Below are 23,655 nucleotides of genomic sequence, written 5' to 3'. Positions count from 1 at the left end.
ATTTGTTCATTATTTTCTCTTGCATTATGGAGTTAGCTGCCCAAGGGAAGTGCTCCTTGGGGAACATTAATTCCTCTATGTGCATGCATGAATGAATGTAGTGCTTTATTAAAACACACATCCTGCACAGCCGCCTTCTTGACAGTGTCTAGGAAGGAGAATTCTTTTGCCAGTAGACATGTCTGTTTCCTCTGTTGATATGTGTCAACTTCAAGTGGCTACTCCTGCCTTTTATCTTATTCTTATGCATCTCTTAAAGTATTTTTGAGTCCAGAAAATGTAGTAATGAGAAGCACAGTGAGATATCAAGAAGTCAGTTAGGAAATGGAATGTGGAAAAGTGGGAAAAAGAAAAAGTGATAATAGTACTCTGAATGAACAGCAGGACAGAATTGATGATACTGCCTATTAACACTTGGCATGACTTTGTCGGTTAATCCTATCTGAGCCATCCTTTTCAGCATATAGCCTGTTATCTACTAAAGATGCACAGCAATAACTGTGCAAAATAAATTAAAATAAATAGTGCTGAATCACCCGTTTGCTAGAGAGAGCAGGAGTTGGTACTTAAAAACTTCATTTTTAGGTGTATGGGAATTTAAAAGCTGATCATATTTAGTTCTATGTTCATTAACCTCATAATCATGTGCTTTGTACTCCCTAATTTCCCTATAGCTTGTATACTGCACTTGCTCAGAGGAATGGCAATTTGCACTGAATGGGGGGAAATTAAGAAGAAATCAAGTATGTGTAGTTTTGTGTGTTCAAAAGCATCTGGAAAAGGTGCAGAACACATATTCTGTAAGGTAAATTAATCTCTCTCCTACCAATGACTGTTAATTTCTCGTCATATGGGCTTCAAAGTCTGTGCTGTAAAAAGATGAATCAATGGGCACTGCTGCCATTGGGGGTAATAGCATCATGAAGCAGCAGAAGCTGGAGTTGGCTTTAACAACCTTAAGACAGCGAAATATTGGGATGCAAAAATGCCTAACTAGTGTTAAATCTGCAGCATTTTGGTAGTTTCAGTAATACTATTGAGTTTAGAGTTCCATATGCAGGCAGTAGAGAGCCTAAAGCATGTTAATCCAGGATATGCTGGATTTTGGGTGTAATGAAGACCTCCAAAAGAAGGTGCTGCATGTCCAGGTGAAGTTGGTAGAAGGATGCTGCAGTGCCCTGTTCCAGATACAAACTCCTTTAAAATTCAGTCAGCCTGCTGCTGAGCAAGGAAAAGATGTGAAGGTGCTGTTCATTTCATGGCATCAATAGTGATGGGAAGTACCCTGTGAAAAGATATGAGCAGTCATGGATACCTGGGCAAGTGTAGTGTGCTTCTTCCTTGGATATATCCTTTCAGCTTCTGATAGTTGAACAACAGCTGGGTTCTTCAGCCACAAATCACTCTCTTTTTAAATTCTAGATGGATAAGAATTGAAAAAAAATTACTCGTGTGAAAAAACTCACAGTTCTATCACATAAAAAGGGTGTTTTTGGGGAAACCAGTTATGAGTTGTTCCCTATCTTTATTTGTAACTTGAAATTCTTTTCTGAAAGAATACAGAAGGCTAGTTTACAACTCCTTTTTGTAATTCAAAATGAATATTGTTGTAGTAGTGATGTTATCATACTGTATTTGTCTACTTGGTAACATCAAACTGACTAAATTTATGGGTTGTCACTATAAGAGGAATTTGTGTCCATGAAGTTTTATTGTAAGAATCAAAAGCTTTTTAGTTTGCAAGAACTAATAGCAGTCTGTCTTATTTGACTTCTCATTTTAGAAATGCTTTGTGCTGTTTCATTTCTGCTTTCACTGTATTTTTTTTTGTTTAATTCTACCTTGAGAGATAGAGAAGTATTTCTTGGATTTCTGGCAAAACCAATTTTGTTACTACAGTAGGAGGTCATAAGAGAAAAATGTTATGTTTAGATAGTACTATCATTTTGATAGTATCAGGTGTTCCTCCCTTCTGTGATAAATTAAAAGCTGACTACCTCAAGAGTTCTGATAGTATTTCCAGCAGTGCAAGAGACCGTTTTAAGCAAAAGAGCTATGAGAGAATCCATTAATCCGAGGGATATTTGACATCTGGATAACTCTTTGATATTAAATTTGAGATAAAGCTTTCAGTGCTATCTTGGTTTTGGAAACTGTTCTAAGATTATTGTTGAACAGATAAATAATGATTCAAATTGAAGCTGCTCAACCTGCTGTGTTTATTGTTGAATTAATTTAACTGAAGCAGTCATTGTTTGTTGAGTTAGATCCTAAATGTAACCCTAGACTTAAAATGCAACTTCAAGATTAAGCATTCCCTTTCTGAATAGCGTGTGGTTTTGTGGGTTTTTTTTTTTTGTTTTTTTTTTTTTTTTTTTTTTTTTTGTTTTTTTTTTTTGTTTTTTTTTTTTTTTTGTTTTTTTTTTTTTTTTTTTTTTTACATCCTTGTAACTGGGTAGATCCCTGCAGAGAAATAGGAATGTTCAGCTGCAGGTTTTTCTGTTTTACATCAAGACTTCTGCTTCTATTTGAGGAAAAAAACAGCAGCTGTTCTGTCCCTTGTTATTGGAACAAGATTGTTATATTTTGGGAAGTCTGTTGAATTAATAGTTATGTCATATATATAAAAAAATACTTGAGTATCACCATTCATTTGTAGGCATTTTATTATGTTTTATTACCCCTGCCATAGGGTAGAAGTGTTAGACTCACACATGTAAAAGTCTACTCTTAGGATAACTGCACTCAAGTTGGTCCATTAAGCCACTTTTGCAGGCAATGAAGTCAATAAAACCCTTACAGGAATTATTATGCTAAACTAGATTCCTAAGATAGGCTTGGTTAAACTCATGGTTTTAGTCAGAGCATGGTGTTCTTAATGTCCTACCTCCCATGAAAGTTCAGTTTTGTTGTCACCAAAAGCTGCATGAGAAGAATTCCACTTTCATTATCCTACAGTTGCAACCTGAATGCTTCACTGTGTTCAAATTGTTTGGTATTTCCTATTTTCTTTCCTATGAACCCTTTCAGAAGCCTTTTCCATCCTAAATGATTCTGTGATTCTGGGATGAACCAGCATTGGCTGGTTTGTAGGGTGCAATTGTCAGCTTTTATCTTTTGAGTTCATTGTTTGCATTAGCAGATGCATTTACTGTACAGTATATAATTAAAATATTTTTTATGTTAGGAAATTGCTTTGGCTAGTCTGGTAGTACTAGTTTTATGTATCCTACATGTCAATTTCTTACTTCATTTTCAAGACTCGTGTGTTAGAGGAACACTTACGAATGCATCTTCAGTGCTGTTTGACTTTGTGTAGTTTCTGGGATTTGAGCCTATCTATTATCACAATACTCTGGGATTATTACAGCAAGAATCTGGTAAGTAGATGAATATATAAAAATGTAGAATTGCATGTAGACAGTCCTTGATTTTTGCTGATTATTTCTGATTTTCCTGTTGCCAAGCTTGATTGCTGTATTTCTGTGAAACTACCTGGTCAATAAATTTGTTATGTTTGTTTAATGTGAAATCATGTTTAAATTTGTTATGGTCCATTATATTATGAAATTATAGACTATGATAATATATTTTAAGTCTTATTTTTCATCAGGACTACTCAGCTTAGGATCTTGTAAAAATACTTTGCACATGCTTAGAATGCATTTTTATTGTTTTAGCTATGGTAGGCACATGCCCTTTTGTTCCTGTGCAAGAGTTCATCTTACTGCCTTTCTAATATTGACATTTATTGTTATGTATAATATTTTGTTTTCATCTACTCTATTAGAATAGCTGCTTTATTGTTCCTTGGCTTGGTCTGAAGGATCTGGCAAATGTTAGTAAGACTTCTTTGTCGATGCTTGAGTCGGTGAAACGCTGCTGCTGCGAACAGCAGATCCCTTCTCTGTTCAACTCCAGCAACAGCTACTTCATTTTCCTCAGCATTTTGGCACGGATTGTGAAAGAGGAAAACGATGGTGTGCATCCTTGGAAACAACTTAAAGGAAGGTATGGATGCTATTTAGTTTGTCATTTTGTAACAAGTGTAGTGGGACAGGGGCCATTCCAGCTTCATGTGAGGCAGAGGGCACTCTGCTTATGACAAAGTAAAGGGGGTGAGGGATCCAGGGTGACTCGCAATTTGAAGAAAGCAGTTGTTCCCTAAACTTTGTTGCCATCTGAGGCTGTAACTGGGTCCAAGAATCACCTTGGCATCCATAGTGTGGGATGATTTACCTCGTTCCACTGGCCAGGAATTTGGTAGACTGGCAACCAGTGCAGTAGTACAACCCAGTTGCCAGACAGATAATAAAATTAAAGCACAGAAATTGTGTTTGAGCTGCATGTAAGCCATGTGTTGTTCAAGAACACGCAGACTGACACTTGCTAGACATGCACTTTCATTTAAATGTTCTATTTCTTTTCATTGGTTTTCAAAATTTCTCATAATATTTTTGTGAGGATTTTAATTTTTCATTTTGAAACATGCTAATTAAGTACAGTCAGGCATGATATACTAAAACATAAAATATATACGCTGTAAATAAAACTTAGTGTTTTAAATGCTTACTGAATCCATGAGACTTTTCTTATAGTAATGAGATAGCACTTGTAATGATTAGATTGTTAATTATTTTCATTAGAGAAAACAAATAGTTTTGGTTTAGGGTTTTGAGTTTTTAAAAAAGATTTTATTAAGTATTAATGTAATTAAAACTTTGTTAAGCATTATTGTCATGTATGCAAGTAATAGACATCTAAAAATGTCCAAGTGTATATACAACTTAGAAGGTTGTGGTGCTTTTCTTCCAGGAAAGAAATGTTATTTTGGCTATCAGAAAAAAACAGTATGCCTAATGTCTATGTACACTTCAGAATTTGTTATAGTCACTAAAATTAGGGTTTATAAATGAATGCAATTACATAGGAACAAATACGTTGTTGGATTCTGTATCAATATCTTGCTTTTTTTATTTTAATTAGCCTACTCTGTTCTTACTGAAATAAAATTATAGTTACATTTTCCTGCTCTTATAGCTTGTTACTTTCCCTAATTTAAGAGGGGGAATAATAACACACAACACAGAGTGCATTGCTCTGCTCAGACACTTTTTTTCACTTCTACCTTGAAAAAATCAATTATACAAGTAGCAAAATTTAACAGCCTACAGCTATGATTTTGGGATGAACTCTGTTTTTAGCAGCTAACCAAGCATTAATTGATGCATGAAAAACATAAATGCCTGTCAGTAGTAATTTACTACTAAACAACATTAATTTGATTTGCTGTAATTTTTGGTGGCTAGATTTGATAACCTCAGCACCACTTCCAACTATTTTCCAGGTAACAGAATAGGAAAACAGCACTTATGGATGTTGAACTATTGTAGGTGGAATGCATTTTAAATTAAAGGTGAAGAATGTACCCAAAGTTTTAAATACAAATATCAGAAAGTTATGCCATTTTCATCTTGCTCCCCTGTTGTAGGAATGGTGATTTTTAAGTAAAAGTCCACATCCAAGCAAAGGTCCCGGAAAAGATCTTTGTATAAGCTTTTAACTTTTTGTCAGCCACTTTTAAGTTTCAAAGTCACAGTGCTTGTCACCATCAGCTGTGTATGACTTCAGCATTGTCCTGTAAACAATGCAGATAAAGTTACCTAATATCTTCCTGCCTGGAGAGAGGTTTCTTGTCCAAATGGCTGAATTTCTCTTTTCTTTCAAACATGTTTTATGCCATAGGTGTGCAGTATAAGTTGATAATGACTTTGACGAAGCACTGTTGAGAAAAGGAATTTTCTGTCAGAAATCTTCCTTTTACTGTGGTGATGGTTTGGTAGGGGAGGCTTTGATCACTGCAGCTGCAGAACTTTAACATAATAGCAGAAACCAGTAGCTGATTTCCATGTGGAAATGAAGAAATTTCCAGGGAGAAGCTGGTGTACAGGAATGGTTTGCTGTGGCAAAGAGAGAGCACTTCACAGCTTCCTTTCCTAGGAGCCCTCATGGGCTGAACTTGATTGATTTGAAGGCCCAGTATGGAGGACATCCATCACAGACAGAGTAGAGAGTCTACTCATAACATTGTGCTCAGCTTGGTACTAGAAGTTGGATAAGGGGGAAGGGTTAGGCTGCACCTCCTATTGGAAACAATATGTGCTTTAAATCAAAAGCAGAAACTGAGTGTTTGTTCCAGTAGCCATAAGAGTAATGAGGAAAAAATAGTATTTAAAATTTAAGGGTTACTGGAAGTAGATAAGCATGAAAATACAATTTTAGTCACTCAAGAAGTTAGAAAATTGCCTACTTTAATAAACTTTCCTGGGTATTTTGGTTTGTTTTTCTAATGTAGAATTTATTCCAAGTTCCATCGGAAAAGAATGCAGGAGCTGACAGAAGTGGGGCTGCAGAACTTCTTTAACCTGTTCCTCACGTTGGCAATTGTTGCGGACACAGAAGATATAGTGAGTCGGGTGTTGGATCTTTTGGATTTCCTGACTCCATCCTCCATCACCGCATCTCGGAGAGCTCTCATCTGGAGAGGTCATTTTGCTTTCCTTTTAATTTATGTTGAGAAGAATATGGACATTAGTGCCCTGGCTGAGAAAATCTCAAATGCTTTCCATGAGAAGGCAAAGGAGTTTTTAGTAACCAAAAATGACTACACACAGAGACAAAATCTCTGGACTCTGCTATCAACCTACATTGATGGTGTCCAGGAAGTGTTTGAGACCAGCTGCTATTTGAGCCTTTCTGAGGAAAAGTTGCTAAATGATGGCTTTACTATGCTGCTGCCTGCATGTCGAGGAGCGGAGCTGAGCATGGTTCTGAATTTTCTTCAGGTTGTTCTAGCCAGACTTCGGTAAGTTGTTTAGTTAAGTTGGGGGTATAGACACACACACACACACACACACACACACACACACACACACACATATATATATATATATATATATATATATATATATAAAATTTTGTTTTTAGGGTTAAACTGTGCTTCCTATTTTTTTACTGAAATTGAGTAAATGCAAAGAGAAACCTCAGAAGGGCTGTGAATCACATGTTGAATTTCAAAATCCACCAATAGTTCATATTCACAGTGCTTATAGAATCTTTGAAATGTTTCCTTACTATTTCAGGAGATTAGGTTTGACATCCTGATGTTTTGTTATGAATTAGCGTCTCTTTAGAGAGTCATCCAGTTGCTTCCATTTCAGACAGTATGATATTTTCTTTCGTACAGGAAATTTGGAAATTGTCTGTGTTAATTGCATTCTTTGGAGATGTGTTGTTTTTTCGGTTATGTTTCTTTATTGAATGTATTGTGTTTTTCAGACTTTTTTTTTTTTCTTTTACCAAGGTTGCATTCAAATACTACGGTTATGGAGATTTAAATACTTGTCTGGGGTTTGATAGGAAAGAAGGAAATGATATTTTACCACTTTCAAGCAGTTTTGCTTTGATGTACTAGTTCATTTTTCAACATCCACAGTGCCCTTCACTAAGCATATTTTTTGCCTACTGATGCCTTTGAGAGGCAGTCCTCCAGTTTGAAGCCCAAACTGCTTTTTTTTTTTTTTTTCATAAGATATTAAGAGGCAGCTATTGATCTGCCATTACTTCAAATGTGCAAGACTGAAATATGTGTAAAGAGCTGTGGAAGAGTGCATAATAGGAATACTGAGGCCCATATGCAAGATCTCTCTTTAACTAGGTTCTTTGTTATTGTCTTGTAGTTTGACTGCAGCTGTCAATAGCTTATAGATCCAAAGACAACTGTTTCTCAGGCAGTCTTTTGAAAAAAGATGAAGCACAAAACTAAGTTTAGTTGATTTATTATTTATTATTTCAGTTCAACTGAATGTATTTCCTGGAATAAATTGGAGACTTCAAAAATACTTTGACATTTTCTCTATTAGCTAATACACAGCATTTGTTGTGTTGCTTTTAAAGATGAAATAGGGAGAAATTTTGAGACTGGTGAAAAAATTGCCTATTTTATAAACTTGGCATTATCTTTAAGCTTTCTAGGTCTGGGGGTTATGTGGCTCTCTTGTAACACAGAGAAGAGGGCATGGAAGCTCAATCTAGACTTCTCAGGTCATCACAGACAAGGTACAGGACAGTATTAGTACCTTTTTTTACAAAAAGTAACTCTGCAGAAATGTTTAAATTACCAACATGCTCAAGTAGTAATTGGTATGATAGAGATTTTTAGTGCTTTGCTTTTAACAGTTCTTTATTTCAGTTTCTGTGTTCATACATTTGGTTGCTGTTACCAGCCTATTAATCCCGTCTACTGAGTAATTAGATTCCTTAACACTTACAAAACACTTCGATCTTCAGGTTGTATGGAATAGGAAAGTGTTAGTGATTTTCCTGGTTTGACAGACTCAGTGAAAACAGTCAGTCCTCTGTTGCCATGCAAATAAAACAACACTAAAAACATTTTTTTGGTTCAGAAGATATGGATGACTTTGTGCTAACCAAATGCTGAAATGATACTGAGTTGACCAGACTGATAAGGCCTGGTCTGTTTTCAAACTCAGAAAAGGAATAAATGCTTGCTTTTAAAATCTGGGCTGATATGAGATAGTAGGCCTTTCATAAATGTAGTTTTTCTGTACACTGCACTCTGAAGAATTTTATAACTATATGACAGGGAATTTGCAGGTAGGGAGGAAGTGAGATCACTGATTAAAGAGACAAGCAGCTCCCTCTAGGCTGTTAGAAAATAACTTCATGTGGTACTTCCTTCTAACCCCAGATGATGGCTAGCAGGAGCATTCTCTATTCCTGATTAACAGGCATTATGAAAATACTGACTTTGTTGTGTTAACTAAGAGCCTCAAAATTTAAAGCTTAAAGTGTCAAATAGTTTTAGCAGTCCCCTTTAACATATCATGTTGGATTGCTGGAATATCACTCCACGTTTCCCAGTTGTTTTTATTTAAGGATACCATAAAAATTCTAGTCTTTCATTGTAAGAGTGAGGTGTAGCCAAAAGCTGCTCTTTAATTACTGCTATTCATGCTGCTGTGGTTAAGGGTCTGTCAGCATTTCCATTATAAACCTTTATTTTCAAGGGTTTGTAACATAGCAGTGGAAACTTGCTCTGGGCTAAAGCTTGGCATACAAGGATTTGAAAGTGCACTTGTTTTCTTTCTTTTTTCTTAAAAGACATCTGAAAAGATACCCCCACCTTCACTATTTTTACATGGCAGTGCTTTAAAATAACCCTTTCCAGCTTTTCCTTGTATTTTTCTTGTCACTAGAAAAGTACTGGTAGCTTTTGATTGTTGTATTTACATATGGTTAGACGATTTTAAATAAGGTTTCTTAAACGGCTTTTTTATTGGTTGTTACCATTATGATTATTTTGGGATCCATATATTTAAATAGAATTATGTCTTGGCAGGAAAACTCATTTTTATCAGTTTTTGACATGTGAATAGGTAGTTGGAATCAAGATGCTACTTGCTGGCACTTGCAAGTGTTTGATCTTTATAGTAAGATTCACTGTGAAGTGTAAGATTGTATTTTAATACCGCCTCCTTTTATAAAGCGTGTAAAATAAACAGTAGATAATCAAGAAACTCCCCTAAATCAAAACATGAAGTGCTTCCTTCCTATGTTTACTTATTCCTCTTATAGCTCAGACATAAGTATTTAAAAACAGAAAAAAATGAAACCCAGGAAAAAGTTTAAAATCCTGATTATTTTGTTCTTTTCTCTTACTGAAAGGTAAACTCAGGATGTTTTCCCATGTGTGTTTTCATTTGTTCCAAATCTCTAGCACTCTCTGTCATCTAAGTGCTTCATGGCACATGGAAAAGCTCTAGGTTAATAAAAATACAGGCATTAAATAGTTCTGACAGAACTTGCTGTAAAAATGAATACAAGACTCAGACAAATCAGCTGTAGGTGCTGGCACTGCAATATGTTATTCTTAAAAGAAGTGTTTGAAACATGCTAAAATGTCTTGTATTGTAATGGGGTATTGCTTTGACATGAACTTTCTCTTATTGTCATCCTAGCATTTGGGTTTTGTTGAGTGTTAGCACAGAGTTACAGGACTATAAAATGTGAGTAATTGCCCTGGTCTAATATCACTGCTGTGCTCCAAACACCTTTGTCTAGTTTCATGGAGGCTTGGTACTGATTTCCGTAGGAGAAATGAGAAGTACTACTAACCTAATACCATAATAAATGGTAATTTAACCTTGAAAATAGTTCTTGTGCATTTGTGCCCATTTATATGCCTTTTGCTAATTTTTGAAAACTTCAGTGTGTAAATTTCATAAGCTCTTACAGCAATATTGACCAAGTAAACCTGTCTATAGCAGGAAGTTACATTAATAATTGGGCCATGGGTAACAGGAGAACTGGATGTTTTTCTCTGTTTTGAGTGTGTTTAGCCTTGAGGTTGTGAGAAACACCACAATAGGAATGGATTATCCAGTATATCTTTGCTATGGAAATATACAGTCATTTGTAAATTTTTTGAGTTATACTTGCCATCAAAACAGCCTGTGGGAAGCTTTTTTGAGACCAAGAGAAGCATCTCTCTCCCTCTCTGTTACTGTGTAAGTCAGTAGATAAGCTCAGGAGGAGAATAGAAAGGTCCTCCCTCCTTTTTTTCTTCCCCTTCAGGGGTTATAATGTTAGTCTTTGTAAAGTCTTTTTTTTCTGATGTTGAGCTTCTGAAAACTGTATTCAGAAGAGTTTGGAAGATCATGAGTCTTTGCTTAGCCATCCCATTCTGTGAGGATATTTGGAGCCACCAGCTGTGATGTCCTGATAAGCACAGAAGGCAACTCTGTGACTAAGCCGCTGAACTGAGAGTCAGAAGGTGTTAGTTTAGCCAAGATCTCCCAGGCTGAATGAATGGCCACTGAAAGTTGCTGTGAACTTTGTTCACCTGTGTGAAAAAAAGGAAATAAATCCTTCCTTTTTCACTTTACAACAAATGTCTTATGCTTGGGGAACAAGCATGCCTTGCTATGCTAACTTGTTCTATCTTTTAAAGTATTTTTACTGGTTTTTGTTTTGTTTTGTTTTTTAAGTTCATGTATTCCATTAACAAAACTGCTCTTCAAAGGAGCATAATGAAAATTTAGTCTCTAAATGCTCTGGTGTATGAGAAGCAAGCAGTGCTTTAGAATATAGCAGCATTTTGAGAGAATATAGCAGCATTCCGATGTCTAAATCCTTAAAAATCTGTTAGCACCTTCTGAGGGAATACAGTGTGTGTTCTTATTTATAGTTGTTGCCTTAAGGTGTGGCTCTGGTAATTAACACTGAATTTTATTTTCTTTTTCTTTCTTTGTGGGATTTGAGGTTTTTTCAGGTTTTTATTGGAGATTAAAATAATGTTTTACAGATTGGTCCCTTGTATTCTGACCTTCAAAGTTGACTAGCTAAAACTAATGTGTGTTTTAATTGTTTCTCCTCTGCTCTGAGAGTATTACTGTGTAAAGAAAGGAAATGAGACAACGGTGTGCACTGGAAATGTGTACCTAATACTTTGCATATAGAAAGTTCTTGTATATGTCTGTCACTGGTTCAGGTTTGCAGGAAGTTCACTTCCCCTTCTTAGTGCCCGTTTTCTTGAATCATTAGGTGGACATGTGAAAGTTGAACAATTGATTAGCATTAATTTCACACTGACGTTTAGGATGCAAGAGAGAGCATTTGGCTTAGGAGGGCAACAAGGCTGGAAGCAGTGTCCTATGAGGAGTGGCTGAGGTTTTGGAGCTTGTCTGGTTTGGAGAAAAGGAGGCTGAGGCATGACCCCATTGCTCTCTACAGATTCCTGAGAAGGGGAAGTAGAGAGGAAGGTGCCCAGCTCTTCTCCCTGGGCTCCCCTAATAGGACATGTGGCAATTGTTCAAAGCTGCACCAGGGGAGACTTAGACTGGACATTAGGAAGCATTTCTTTACTGAGAGAATGGTCAAGCACTGGAACTAGAGCTCCAAGCTTTCTAGAGAAGTGGCTCTTACACCAAGCCTGTCAATGTTAATTGGACAATGCCCTTAATAATGTGCTTTAGCCCTTGATCAGCTCTGAATTACTTAGGCAGTTGGACTAGATGGTCATTCTACTTATTGCAATATTCTGGTCTACTGTTCTATTCTAGAATCACTTTGAAGCAAACTGAAACTTTAAAAGCTATCAAGAAAACCTTCTAATTGTTGATGCCCAAAGAAGGTAATTCTTGGTTCACACCCAAAGCTAAAGAAATTCTCTCTAGTCTAGTACTCAGACATGAATCATGAAGATACACAGTCCAATCCCCTGTGTTACAGATGGAAACACTTTTTGTTTTCCATTGTATCCATTTTATCTTCAAAAAATTAATCCACATAAGCTTTCTGTAGCCTATTGGACAATAGTGCAAGGCTTCCGTTGTTAATGAATAAAGGAGTAAAATGATCTCCAGGTGTACTGAGAACCTGCTGCTTGGGACCCTGCAGTTGTTTAGAGAAATATGTGCTCCCTGAAGGACATAAAGCACAGATTTGTTTTCTGATGGAAGTGTCTCACTTTTGAAACTATTTTCCTTGAATTAACTTTCCTCTTGGTTTTCCTTTTATTCTTCACATGAGGTGTGAAAATGGCTTTTCATATGGAATATTTTTTTTGTTGTGGATGTTAAACAAAAGAAATATTCTTGCCAATAAACTCATTATATGCAAGTAGCTTTCTAATCTCTTAATTTTGATTGTTTCTTCGTTACCTTACAAGATCTATATTTCTTCTCTCTTTAGGATATCTCATGTCAGATTTAAGGCTTATTTAAAATGAACAGAAAGCTGAAGCAATTTTCTTTATTCCATTTCAGTCTCCTAAGGCCTATTTCCCCCTGGTGAGCTCATAGCAACAGGGGGGTTTAAGGGAATTCAGCTTTCTGCAAATTAATGTCTCACATCATGAAAATTCAGGACCTTTTTTTTCCTATGTCTTGAAAAAGTAATACAGTGAGTGCGAGTATTATTTCTTGCCAGCGGGTGGAAGATGAATGATTTTGTCACAGTTTTACTGCTTGATGAGCAGTGTCCTGAGGGTCAGGCTTAAGTCTGTGTCACTATGCTGCTCATTACTCTTGAGCTAAATAAGGGCTGATTGGATCTAAATTGCCTAGCACATGGGCCGCAGATGAGCTCAGTGAGTAGGGGATGACCTGCTATTCAGGCTGGGAGTAACCCCGGTGTGCAAATGCTGCATTAGAACACCGTGGGAGAATGAGAGGCTACCGACCGCTGCCAGCAAAAGAAATCGAAATGTAAAAACTCTTTGATGCTGCAATGTTAGAATTTGAAATGTAGGAAGTGACAGGTTGATGGTACTTATCAGCTTTGGCTGGATTAGAGAACAGTGTCATCTTGCTTATATAATGACAGAAGAATGAAGCCCGCTCCCAAGTACTTTGCGGTGCAGAGCTGCTTCTGGCAGAGCCAATGCTGCCTCCTACTGACAGCCTGCACGGGAGGATGGAGGAACCACCGGGAGCTCTGCCTGCCCAAGTGCCCAGCTGTGCCCGGGGTTTCTGGGCACTCAGCAGAGTCAGAAACCTGACTGATTAAATAGCAAGTGTACGTTTTGGGACAATGGCAAGCCACTGTCTTGGATGTGTCAAAAATGTTTAGACGAGTCAATTATGTGCACTGAACCAGACACATCTGGCTCTGCTTCACCCAGAATATTTCCCTTTGCGCTCTTGTCTCCATTGCCAGCTCCTGAGATGGGAGTTGATATCTCTGGAGAGGAGAATTAATTTGTGCCTATGTGTTTTAAAGAAAGTTGACCTTTAAAGTGGAGGAAAAAATCTGAACCAACTCCAAGGAGAATCCTTATGCTAACCAAACAGATTAATGTGCTTATTTTAATGGAGGAAAATGAAAAGAAAGGAAAGCACCTGCTGGGGGCTGGACACCACACAGATTGAAGCACTTGGTGCAGTTCTGAAAGACTCAGTTCAGTGGTTCAGTAGAACAAGCTTTTGGGTTTTGTCCCCCTCCCCACCATCACTCACACTTCGGAAACTGGATAATAATTAGCTAAAGTGATGAGAAATAGCCACTTGCTTAATTTCTTGCAAATTTGTTTTAGATTCTGTTACTGACAGCTGTAACCTACCAACATCAACTCTTGCTACCGACTTCTGGGACTGTCTAATCAGCAAAAACAATTTGGTGTGTTCTCTTGAAAGCAATGACGAAGAGAAGGGATGAATCTCAATACTTTGTGTTTTCTGTGTACTCTTCAGTGTTTTTCTGTCTTCTGGGTATATACTGTTTGATTCTTCATCCCCTAGGATGCTTTTGCTTATGATGGAATTTCTTCTTCGACCTAAACAACTTCTGGAGTTTATGCATCCTACTCATTCCTGGGTATCCTAACAAAAAAAGTCAGAAAAAAGAAAACAGCATCCTTAAAAGTACAAACAGTTTTTCTGTGAAATGGTGTCTTTCTATGAAATAAAGTCTATGGGAATGAGAGAGAAAATTTTCATAAAAATCATCAGTAGTGTAAGGCTTCAGTGTTACTTGTGTAATCTTTGTATTATCAGTGCTTAATGGAATTTGTTAAGATCACTGAAAATGAAGAACTGTTTAGCACACAGTAGTTGTACTAGAGGAAAAATAATTAGCATTTGAGTTTGTATGTAGCCAGAAATTAGAGGGTGTTTCTCTGTATTCAAATGGAAAACAAAATCAGAATTTAAAATTACTTTGATATTTTGAAATAAATTACTATCTACAAGAGGAAATAGTGAAGGCCCAGTGCTGTAATTAGGAAGAACACATGGAATGCTTGAGTTGCAGCCATATTGTCAAAGTATGGGGAGGTAAGAGAAACAGGGGACCTTCATATCTGGGGTTGGTTGAAGTGAGGTAGCTGCCATTGCCCTTGCATGTAAACTTTGCTGCCTGCTCAGCACAGATTCTTGCAAGGTCCAGTATTGTCCCTGTACTAGCACAGTTGCCACCTACTGCAGGGAGAAAAACTGGAATTGTTTGTGAATTGGATTCCCTTGTATCTTACAAGGAGTGGGAAGTGAACCTGGTACTTAAGCTTTCACCTCTGTTTACAGGATGTTTATTTATGTGCATTTCTAAGACCGTAGTATCTGCAAGAAAATCTGAAATTTGAAATCTATTGGCTAGCTTTCAACAGTGACTTTCTTATGCACACAGCGTGTATGATATTACAAAGCAGGACCTAATGTGACTCTACCTTAGGGAAAAACAACAAAAAAAAAAAAAATTGTCAAGTATGTTAATAAAACTCCTGCAGGCGAAAAGAGCTGCTTGTTCTCTCTTTAGCTTCAGTGTTCTGTATGCCGTTCTGAACATGTCATTTTACAAAATATTTATGAATAAATTGAAAATTAGAGAGAACCACAGAAATTAATTACTAGAGTAAGCAGTTTGTGTAAGTTTGATGGAAGTGATTTCAGCTAGGAGGAGTTGAGGGGAGACATGCTAGAAGTTACCCAGTAGGTAAAAGGATGTTACAGGTTTTCTGCTGTTCTTCATGCTAATAGTTAATTGGTTAATTTTGGACAGAAATTTCAAGTGGTTATTTAGAGTAGGCTGCAAGTGTAGCACTCTTGCAGGCTTCAAGAGAGACTTGTGGAATCAAACTTATTTTCTTTTTTTAATTTCCCTGTTCGGTTGGGGGAGAAGAATGGAACCTGTTTAGTACTACTGTAGCCTACTTGTTCTTGGAATTTCTGGGGTGGGAGTGTAAAGATGGTCTCTACTGTATGGCCCTGCCAAAAAGGGTGATGGGTTTTTGGTAGTTTTGTGTTTGAGGCTTGAAATCTGTCTAGCAAATCACTTTGCAAATGATGTTTTTAGGCATTGTTGCAGGGCATGTAGATGTGTATTGCCATGTTTTATTTGGCTTGGAGCAAGTCCAAGTGTCACTAATTGCCAGTGCCAGTGCTCCTGCTTTCTTTACAGTGGCACTAAAACAGGGACAGTGAAAATGCATCTAATGGGAAATGAGCCCAAAATAGCAGACTGCCATATAAATCCTCCCTAAAAACAAACTGGAAAGAGGAAAGCATGCTCTGAAACATGTTCATTGTGCATCATCTCAGGGTCTTTTGGGGGCCTCTTCCAAACATTTCTCTTTTTTTGGGAGGAGCAAGTAGAGAAAGGTTAAAGCAGTTTGTGGTTTACTTAGTTGTCTGATAAGCTGAAGGTACTGACTGTTCCCTCTTTCACAACCAGAAGGCCCTGTTTATCTCTAATTGGGGTTAATTAAAGCCTGAGGGCAATACTGAGCCCCTGCCAATGGCTGCAAGGTACAGACATAATCCGGGCTGCAGCCCCTCACTGTAGGGAAGGGGGAGGTAACTGTGGGCTTGTCACAGGCTCTGATGATGCAGATGTGATAATGCTCCTGAAAATACAGGAGTGAACTTATTTTTGCTCAGATGGTTCTGTTCATTAATTTCTGGCTGTTATCAAAGAAGTTGTATGAAGTGTCTGGTTTAATGTGCGTGCTTGTGAATCTGTGTTAAGAGACAGAAAGCTCCTGGTTCTCTCTGTGGCAATGCAGGGGCTGCACAGGCAGCCACAGCAGCCATTATGCATGCAGCAGGAGCATCCTGCTGCCAGGGATGTGTCAACCTTTTACTGAGGGGCAGGAGAAGGGAAGAACAGGCAAGTACAGATGTGTTTGCCAGGACAGTGATGTTTCCTTCTACTGCATTTTGCAGTCTTGTTTTCCTTACAGAAATTCAACCATGAGAATAAAATTGAATATTTTCACTTGTATTTTTTTGTTTTTCTGGACAGGAGTATATTGTTTAGCTATTGGAGATGTGCCTTTGGAAATACTTCAGTAAGTGTTCTACATATCTGCCTATTAAAAATATTTTAGATCTGCTAAGGATTTGCTCCCTCTGATTCACACCATACCTATTTATATGAAGGGGTATTCTACAGCAACTTGAATAGGTGAGGAAAGACTGTGTGTATTTATCCAGTCCACATTTGTGTGGACTTTCATATTAGGTGCAAAGATGACATCAGCAACAGTAATGTACTATGATTATCTCTTAAATAATAATTAACTGTAACACAACCATGATCATACAAACATCATAGGGAGTGCGTGAATACATTCAGGCAATCAAGGGATTTTACAATATAATTATTAGGCACTGCGGAGATGTGACCCTGTTTAGGGTAATGGGAAGCTATGGCTAATTGATGCTAAGATGATCAGATTTTTGCTGTTTTACTGTTCTGAGACCCTAGGTTTTGCAAGAATATGTGTGCATGCACTTAGGAAAAAAAAAAAAAGAAACTCCAAGTATATGAAATTAGAAGCCTAAAAGCAAATCTTGAAGTTATGCTTACATTATCTTGCCTTGCTGTACTGAATTACTGCTATGATTATAAGAATTGAGAAATCATTTATATTGTCTGTAAATCATCCCCATTTTACATCACAGTGAAAATTCAATACATCTTGATTCTGAGTAGTTTGTAAAGGTACCGATTTTCCTAAGACATGAAAAATGACTAGCTTTTTCCAAGTCAAACTCAAAAATTGAAGGTGTTCTTTTCTTCAGCCAAGAATTTTTTATTGTTTTCTTTCCTGAAAGAAACCCTTTGATATGTGTACAGTCTGAACATTACAAGAGAAAAATACAGTGGATGCAATCCCCCTTGAGCTTCATTGTCTTCTCCAAATTTAGTATGTGAGATAAGAAAATGGCATGAAGTTGCACCAGGGAAAGTTTTGATTGGCTATTAGGAAAAAATTCTTCATGGAAAGGGCTGTCAAGCACTGGAACTAGCTGCCCAGGAGGTATATAAAAAAAAAGGAGATATGGCACTTGGGGGCATGGTTTAGTGGTGGACTTGGCAGTGCTGGGTTAATGTTTGGACTTGATGATCTTAAAGATCTTTTCTCACCTAAAAGGTTCTATGATTCTGTGAGGATGTAAAGCAGAGATGCATTTCATTGAAGTTCATTATGAAAGTGTTTACACTGCAGTGTGATACTGAACCTTTGCAATTTCTAATGGCTCAACCTGCCAAGATTTCAAGATTAAGTGTAGCGTTGCTACAGTCTCATACTAAAAGTTCGTCTCTTTTTTTTTTTTTCCTGATCTCTTTTTCCTGCTCTTTCTTGAAACACAGTAATTTCTGAAAACTCTTCAGCAATCCTATCTCCATGTAAATTAACACTGTAAATTGTGCTTCTAGTTATGGTGGAGGGGAATAGTAAGAGTGGGTGGGGGGGGAGAAGAATTAAAATCATTCCAATAAATTGTTTAATTTATGCCTCAGCAGTTAAGCATGCTCCTGGTTAACAGAAATACCCTTCAGCTACACAGGATTTGGGAGGGTTGGAGGGCACTCATTTGCACATAAATAGCCATTAACTGATAAATTCCCAGAGGTCTCCTGTTGCATGCTAGTGGTTCTGACCTACTTAGCTAGCTTAAATTTGTTTTACCGAATTATTATAATTCCATCCTTGGTACTTAAACTTTGTGATTAATGCATGCCTCACAATACAATTAAAGTATAATTACACAGTTTTACAGTTTGCTATCATGGTGTTATTATTATTACAAAGAGCTGGATTTTGCAAATATTAGAAGAATTAGAGTTCTGATACCCATCACTTTGCTGTTATTAAGTGATTATGTTAAATGGGACCCCTTTATGTCTGAAGAATGAAGTGGAGAGAGGGGAATCATTAACTAGCACATCAGATGGTTTCTAAGTGATTGAGGAAGAGATGTGTGGTGGGTTTTTACACATCTGTAGATAATAGGTGCAAATACCTTTCGCTTATCTTTGCCAGCTGCCTATGACATGCTCTTGCACATCTGTGCTGTAGTGCTTGAAAAAATTTGATACTATCTATCTGTAATCTGTTAAAAATCATTTGCATGTGTTAAACTTTGATTTTATTGTACTTCATTGAGTCTTTTTATTAATTTTTTTTATACTTTTATAAAAACATGAGCAGCCAGATACAGATGTTCAATAGCTGTGTGCAGCGTAGGGTAGGGTGTGCCTGCACAGATGATACAGATCTTTCTCTTGTGCTCTGTAAATTCAGAGCAGCTTTCTGTGAGGGATCTTCCTGACTTTTCAGTTTGTGCATGAATGTGCTGCATATTTATACTGGCTGCAAATAAAGTAAGTCACAAACACTGCTGTTTTTACCTTAACTGTAAGGGTTACCTGGCCTTCCTTATTTTTCAGGCCAAACTTTTTTTCTCTGGCAACTACTCATTCCTCAAGGATTGATCCTAGAATCAGTAATATTACTTATATATAACCGAAAAATTTGCTGCTGTGTTGCATGATTATTACATCCATTTTCTTATTTTTTTTTTTTTTTCCCCAGTGCAGCCGTATCAGAAAACTTAAGTCTTTGCACTAATGATTAAAATAATGAGCAAATAAAAGGACTGGAAAGTATTTTTAATAATATTTTCCTTATTCCATTGTAAGTAAAAAAAAAAATCTAGTTTTGTTTTGTTTATCTGTGAATATGTGCTATATTGCAGAGTTCACTGGTGGGAAATGGATCAGTTGATGCATTTTCTGAATTACACATTCTGTTCTTCCAAAGCTCTAAGATTATACTATAATATTTTTATCTATAATTGCAACTGGAGTGAAAACTCCAAAGGTGATACAGAAATCAAATGTTGCACCCTCTAGTCTTATTTGATCCAGTGCCTTGGTTTTCATTTTTGCTTAGTTTAAGAAGACTTGTTGCTTCTGTTGTTTTCATTTTCCTAAGTTGTGCCATTAATTTCTTCAATAATGAAAATATTTCTTATTTTTAATTCCAGAAATTACAAAGACTAAAAGGCAAATAGAAATCTCTTTCTTCGGATTATACCTTTCGTATCTGTATTTTTTTGTCTGTATTTATGCTGCTACAGTGATATAATCTCTATGTTTGCTGTTATCATTTGAGCTCAGAAAACATTGGTCATTATTACTGATGTATGGAAGCATTCAAACAAGTAGCCAGTAATTATGCTTGGAAGAGTGTAGTATATTTCAAGGCTTCCTACTTGAATATTCGTGAATTGGTTTTATTTCTAGTCTTTTAAAAAAATACTGCATTGAAGTGATTTAAATCATTTTCATGTGGCACTGCAAAAATGCAAAGGCACATTACCAGGAAGAAATGGTCAGCAGTAAGAGCTGTTTTGCAAAGTTGGTTTGCAACAGCTACAACACTATGTGGAGAAAACAGTTATCCTGTAATAATAAGACTAATGAATTCAGAAATCCATTGATTGAACTGGCTCTGGGTAGATTATGTGCAGGCTTGCTTCAAGGAGAGGAATTTATGAAATGTTTGCTGCATCCAGCAAGCACTGCTGCTATAATACAGCTGCCTCCTCAGTGGTTTGCTTTGATCCTGTGGAATGAAAGGACAGGGGGATCAGCTCAGGTCTAAATGAGATTACAGCTGGTTCGGCAGCTTATCTGGTCTAATGCCAACTAGTGTGGCTTTGCACGTCCTAAGGGGTTTACAACAGAAACTGTTTATTGAGTATCATCGGTTTACTCAACACAAGCAGGCTAATCCTTCCCAGCCTCAGCATGTTGTAGGATTGTGTATGAGCCAAACCAAAAGCTGGTGCAGCCAGGGCCTCCAGAGCCCTTTGTCTCGCTTCATATTGATTTTTTTACCTGTGTTAAAGACAGTAAAAAATAAAACCAATAGCCAGCCCTATTGTGAGCAAAAGGTTAATCTGACCTAAAAATCTTACAAAAGCATCTTTTAACCCTAGAAGGGATGATAGCCTTTCTCTGACTTTTCACTCAAGGGGTTGTCTAGTAGAAGGTTTTGGAGAGAAAAATAGGAAAAACAGCTTCAACATTTAACTCTGTGTCTTGAAGTTGTCTCTGAATTATTTCAGTAGCTTCATAGAAAACTTTAAAAGTTAATTGTGACATTATTAACGTGTTGTCTACCTGTGATAGGCAATGCTGCATGGCAAGAGCATGACGTGCTAAACATAGGCAGAGTAGTAGGAGCTGGTAGGTGTTCCAAGGCTCATGCTGGTTTTTCATTATTGTGGTTTTTTATGTATAAAGCATCAGAAAACACCTTTATCATCTACTTTTTCACTAAAAAAAACAAATATTGCAAACTAGGCAAGTGCCTCTTAAGAAATTAAGTAACAAACAGGCATGTAAAATCGGAACATTTTAAAAAATATGTGCTGCAAGTTTTTAAATAACAGCCCTTTCTGTTTTGATATTAAATACAATACAGTATTGCAAAACCAGCACAATTTCATGCAATCCTATTTTACTGAGCTTATTTTCTGTCTGAGGTGAGTCTTTTGGAAGGCATTACAGCATGTGTCATTATAATCAAATGTTTTTTTATAGTATAGAAAAATACTCAACTTTAGGAAGCCTTGCAGAGCAGTAGCAATACCTTTACACTGAAAATAAACATGGTAACTTATTGAGTCTACATTGTTGGAATTATTATTAAATACTTTTTTGTATATTTTGCATATTATTGGGAGTAATTAAATTGGTTTTGCCATGATGCAGAAAAGAGAGTTTGTTGGCACACCTATGTCATCAACTGCATGTGAAGGGCTTAAACTGGAAACTCTTATAAGGCTGTTAATTGCTCTGTAAAAGAAAAGATGATAGTAACTTGAGGAATTGTGAATGGCTGTTTTCTGTTTACTTCACCTAATTGGAATTAATGTCTATTTAATCTATATGTAAGCACTGATGTTACCGTGGATGCCATGGAAACATTAGGAGTGTTTTGTGGAAAAATTGCTAAAATATGAAAGATAAATGTGAACTTCAATAATACTTACGCCTAATGGATAATTAGTGGGCAAGTTTAAAATGTAGTAATTGTTCATTTACTTATATTCTATCAAATCTGGTCCTAAAGCAATAGGTTGCTCTTATGTAGTATAGCACTTTAGCATGTTTGAAGATAAAAACTGTTGTCAATGATTGCTTGAAGTCTGTCTGTTTAATCATCTAAACAGTGCAAATCACAGCATTTTGTTAGACTGAAGTTTTACCTGGATAATGCTTCCCCCACACACAGGTCGCAAGATAAATTATGTGCACAGTTTTACAGCGTAGCTGGTGCTGGAAGTTAAATGGATGCCTGGTGGTAGAACTTGTAAAACATTTTCCTGTTAACACTACCAGACAGAATTGATATTGTTGATGGTACCTTTAATCTAATAAACTATCAGTTCTAACAGTGATTTTTACTGTGTTTCAGAGGGGATGATGATTTAACTTCAGCAAGCCTGCCATTCTTCCTGGATGACAGAAGATTAGCTCTATTGTCTGTATTACCCAGTGTTGGGAAAAATGTTAGTATGGGATGTTTTGTACCCAAAGTAATCACCTTCTCTAAAAATATATACTACACAAACAGCATCCTTTCCTGCAACAGATACTCCATTAGGAACAAAATTGATTTTGCAGAAAGGAAATGAAATACTTTGTTTTGGAATTTGGAAACAAGTTAGTTCATTATCTTGAGTTTGTTTGCCTGTCTTCCAAAATTTATTTTCTCTCTTGAGAGAAAGATTTTCCTAAACCACTTACAGTATATGACACTGAGCAGCTTGCTAGAGAGTATCCATATGCATATAGGTTTTGTTTTGCTGCAAAGACAGCTAGAGAAGCTGGAGCAAGAGAGTTTCATTTTAGAAAAGCAAAGCTTTATTTGAACTACAGTTCATCCCTCTGTTGCAGTATTGTTTTAAATTAAGAGTATTTTAAAAATATTTTTTGGGCTTCCTGCATGAAGAATGAGATGCATGATAATACCAACAGTGTTATGGGTGTAACGGTAAGGTATGTCTGTTACTGGAAATTATTTCAGAATGTCTGAAGAGATAACTGTGGGTAGTAGTACTTTTAGTTGTTTTGTTTTCAGTATTTGGGATTTAATATTTTGGTACTCTCCTCAGGACCTTGTGCAGTTATCCTCAGAGTCCATTTCAAATCTCCTGATCCCATCAGAAACTTTTTACTGAGGTGGCACCAACTCAGCATCTGAATTTCTGCAGCCAGAGTAACAATTTTACCATTTGTCTTTGCCTCTTCATCCTTGAGCCTGTGAGAGGACATGCTCACATGCATTTCTAAAGCTGTGCTAGATAACTGAAGATACTGGAGAAGTTGTCCTCAGTGAATGTTTCACACAATTTGTTGAACTTTGAATTTTATTTTTAATTTTTTTTTAGCACAGCTAAGAAGAATTTTAATGATCTTTGCATAGGCATAATTTTGTCATTGCATTTCTAAGATTGTAAACTCTTCCTGAATTATCTGTATTCTTTTGATATATGTGAATGAAATGCTGTGAGCTTAAAGAGAGATCCACTTTAGTACAGTGTGTGGATGTCTCTTCCCCAGTGTGGAGAGTCCATCAGCACTGGGAATCTGACTAACTAGTGGGGTTTGAATTGTAAGAAATTATCTGTTTAGGGTCAGCCTTTAAGCTTTCATTTTTATTTCAGCCATTTGTACTATGTAAGAAATTACTTTTCAAATTGTAAACAATAATTTGGAAAAGACATTAAGCTGTCTCATCATTATAATTCTCTGTCAGCTGCTGTTATCCTGATC

At 36.7% G+C, this 23,655-nt stretch overlaps 1 protein-coding gene across 1 annotated transcript in view; it reads left to right on the top strand.

Annotated features, from left to right (window-relative positions):
• The window catches only part of MMS22L (MMS22 like, DNA repair protein), an 86,087-nt gene that overhangs the window by 24,875 nt on the left and 37,557 nt on the right, over positions 1–23,655 (top strand). Inside the window, exons 11-13 of the mRNA XM_062488692.1 lie at positions 3,261–3,380; positions 3,791–4,011; positions 6,356–6,865. Coding sequence (XP_062344676.1) covers positions 3,261–3,380; positions 3,791–4,011; positions 6,356–6,865 — 851 coding nt within the window. The remainder of the gene's footprint in view (positions 1–3,260; positions 3,381–3,790; positions 4,012–6,355; positions 6,866–23,655) is intronic.

Source organism: Cinclus cinclus, chromosome 3 (genome assembly GCF_963662255.1).
Source record: "Cinclus cinclus chromosome 3, bCinCin1.1, whole genome shotgun sequence".
Taxonomy (NCBI): Eukaryota; Metazoa; Chordata; class Aves; order Passeriformes; family Cinclidae; genus Cinclus; species Cinclus cinclus.
This window is presented reverse-complemented; position numbering and strand designations above follow the sequence as displayed.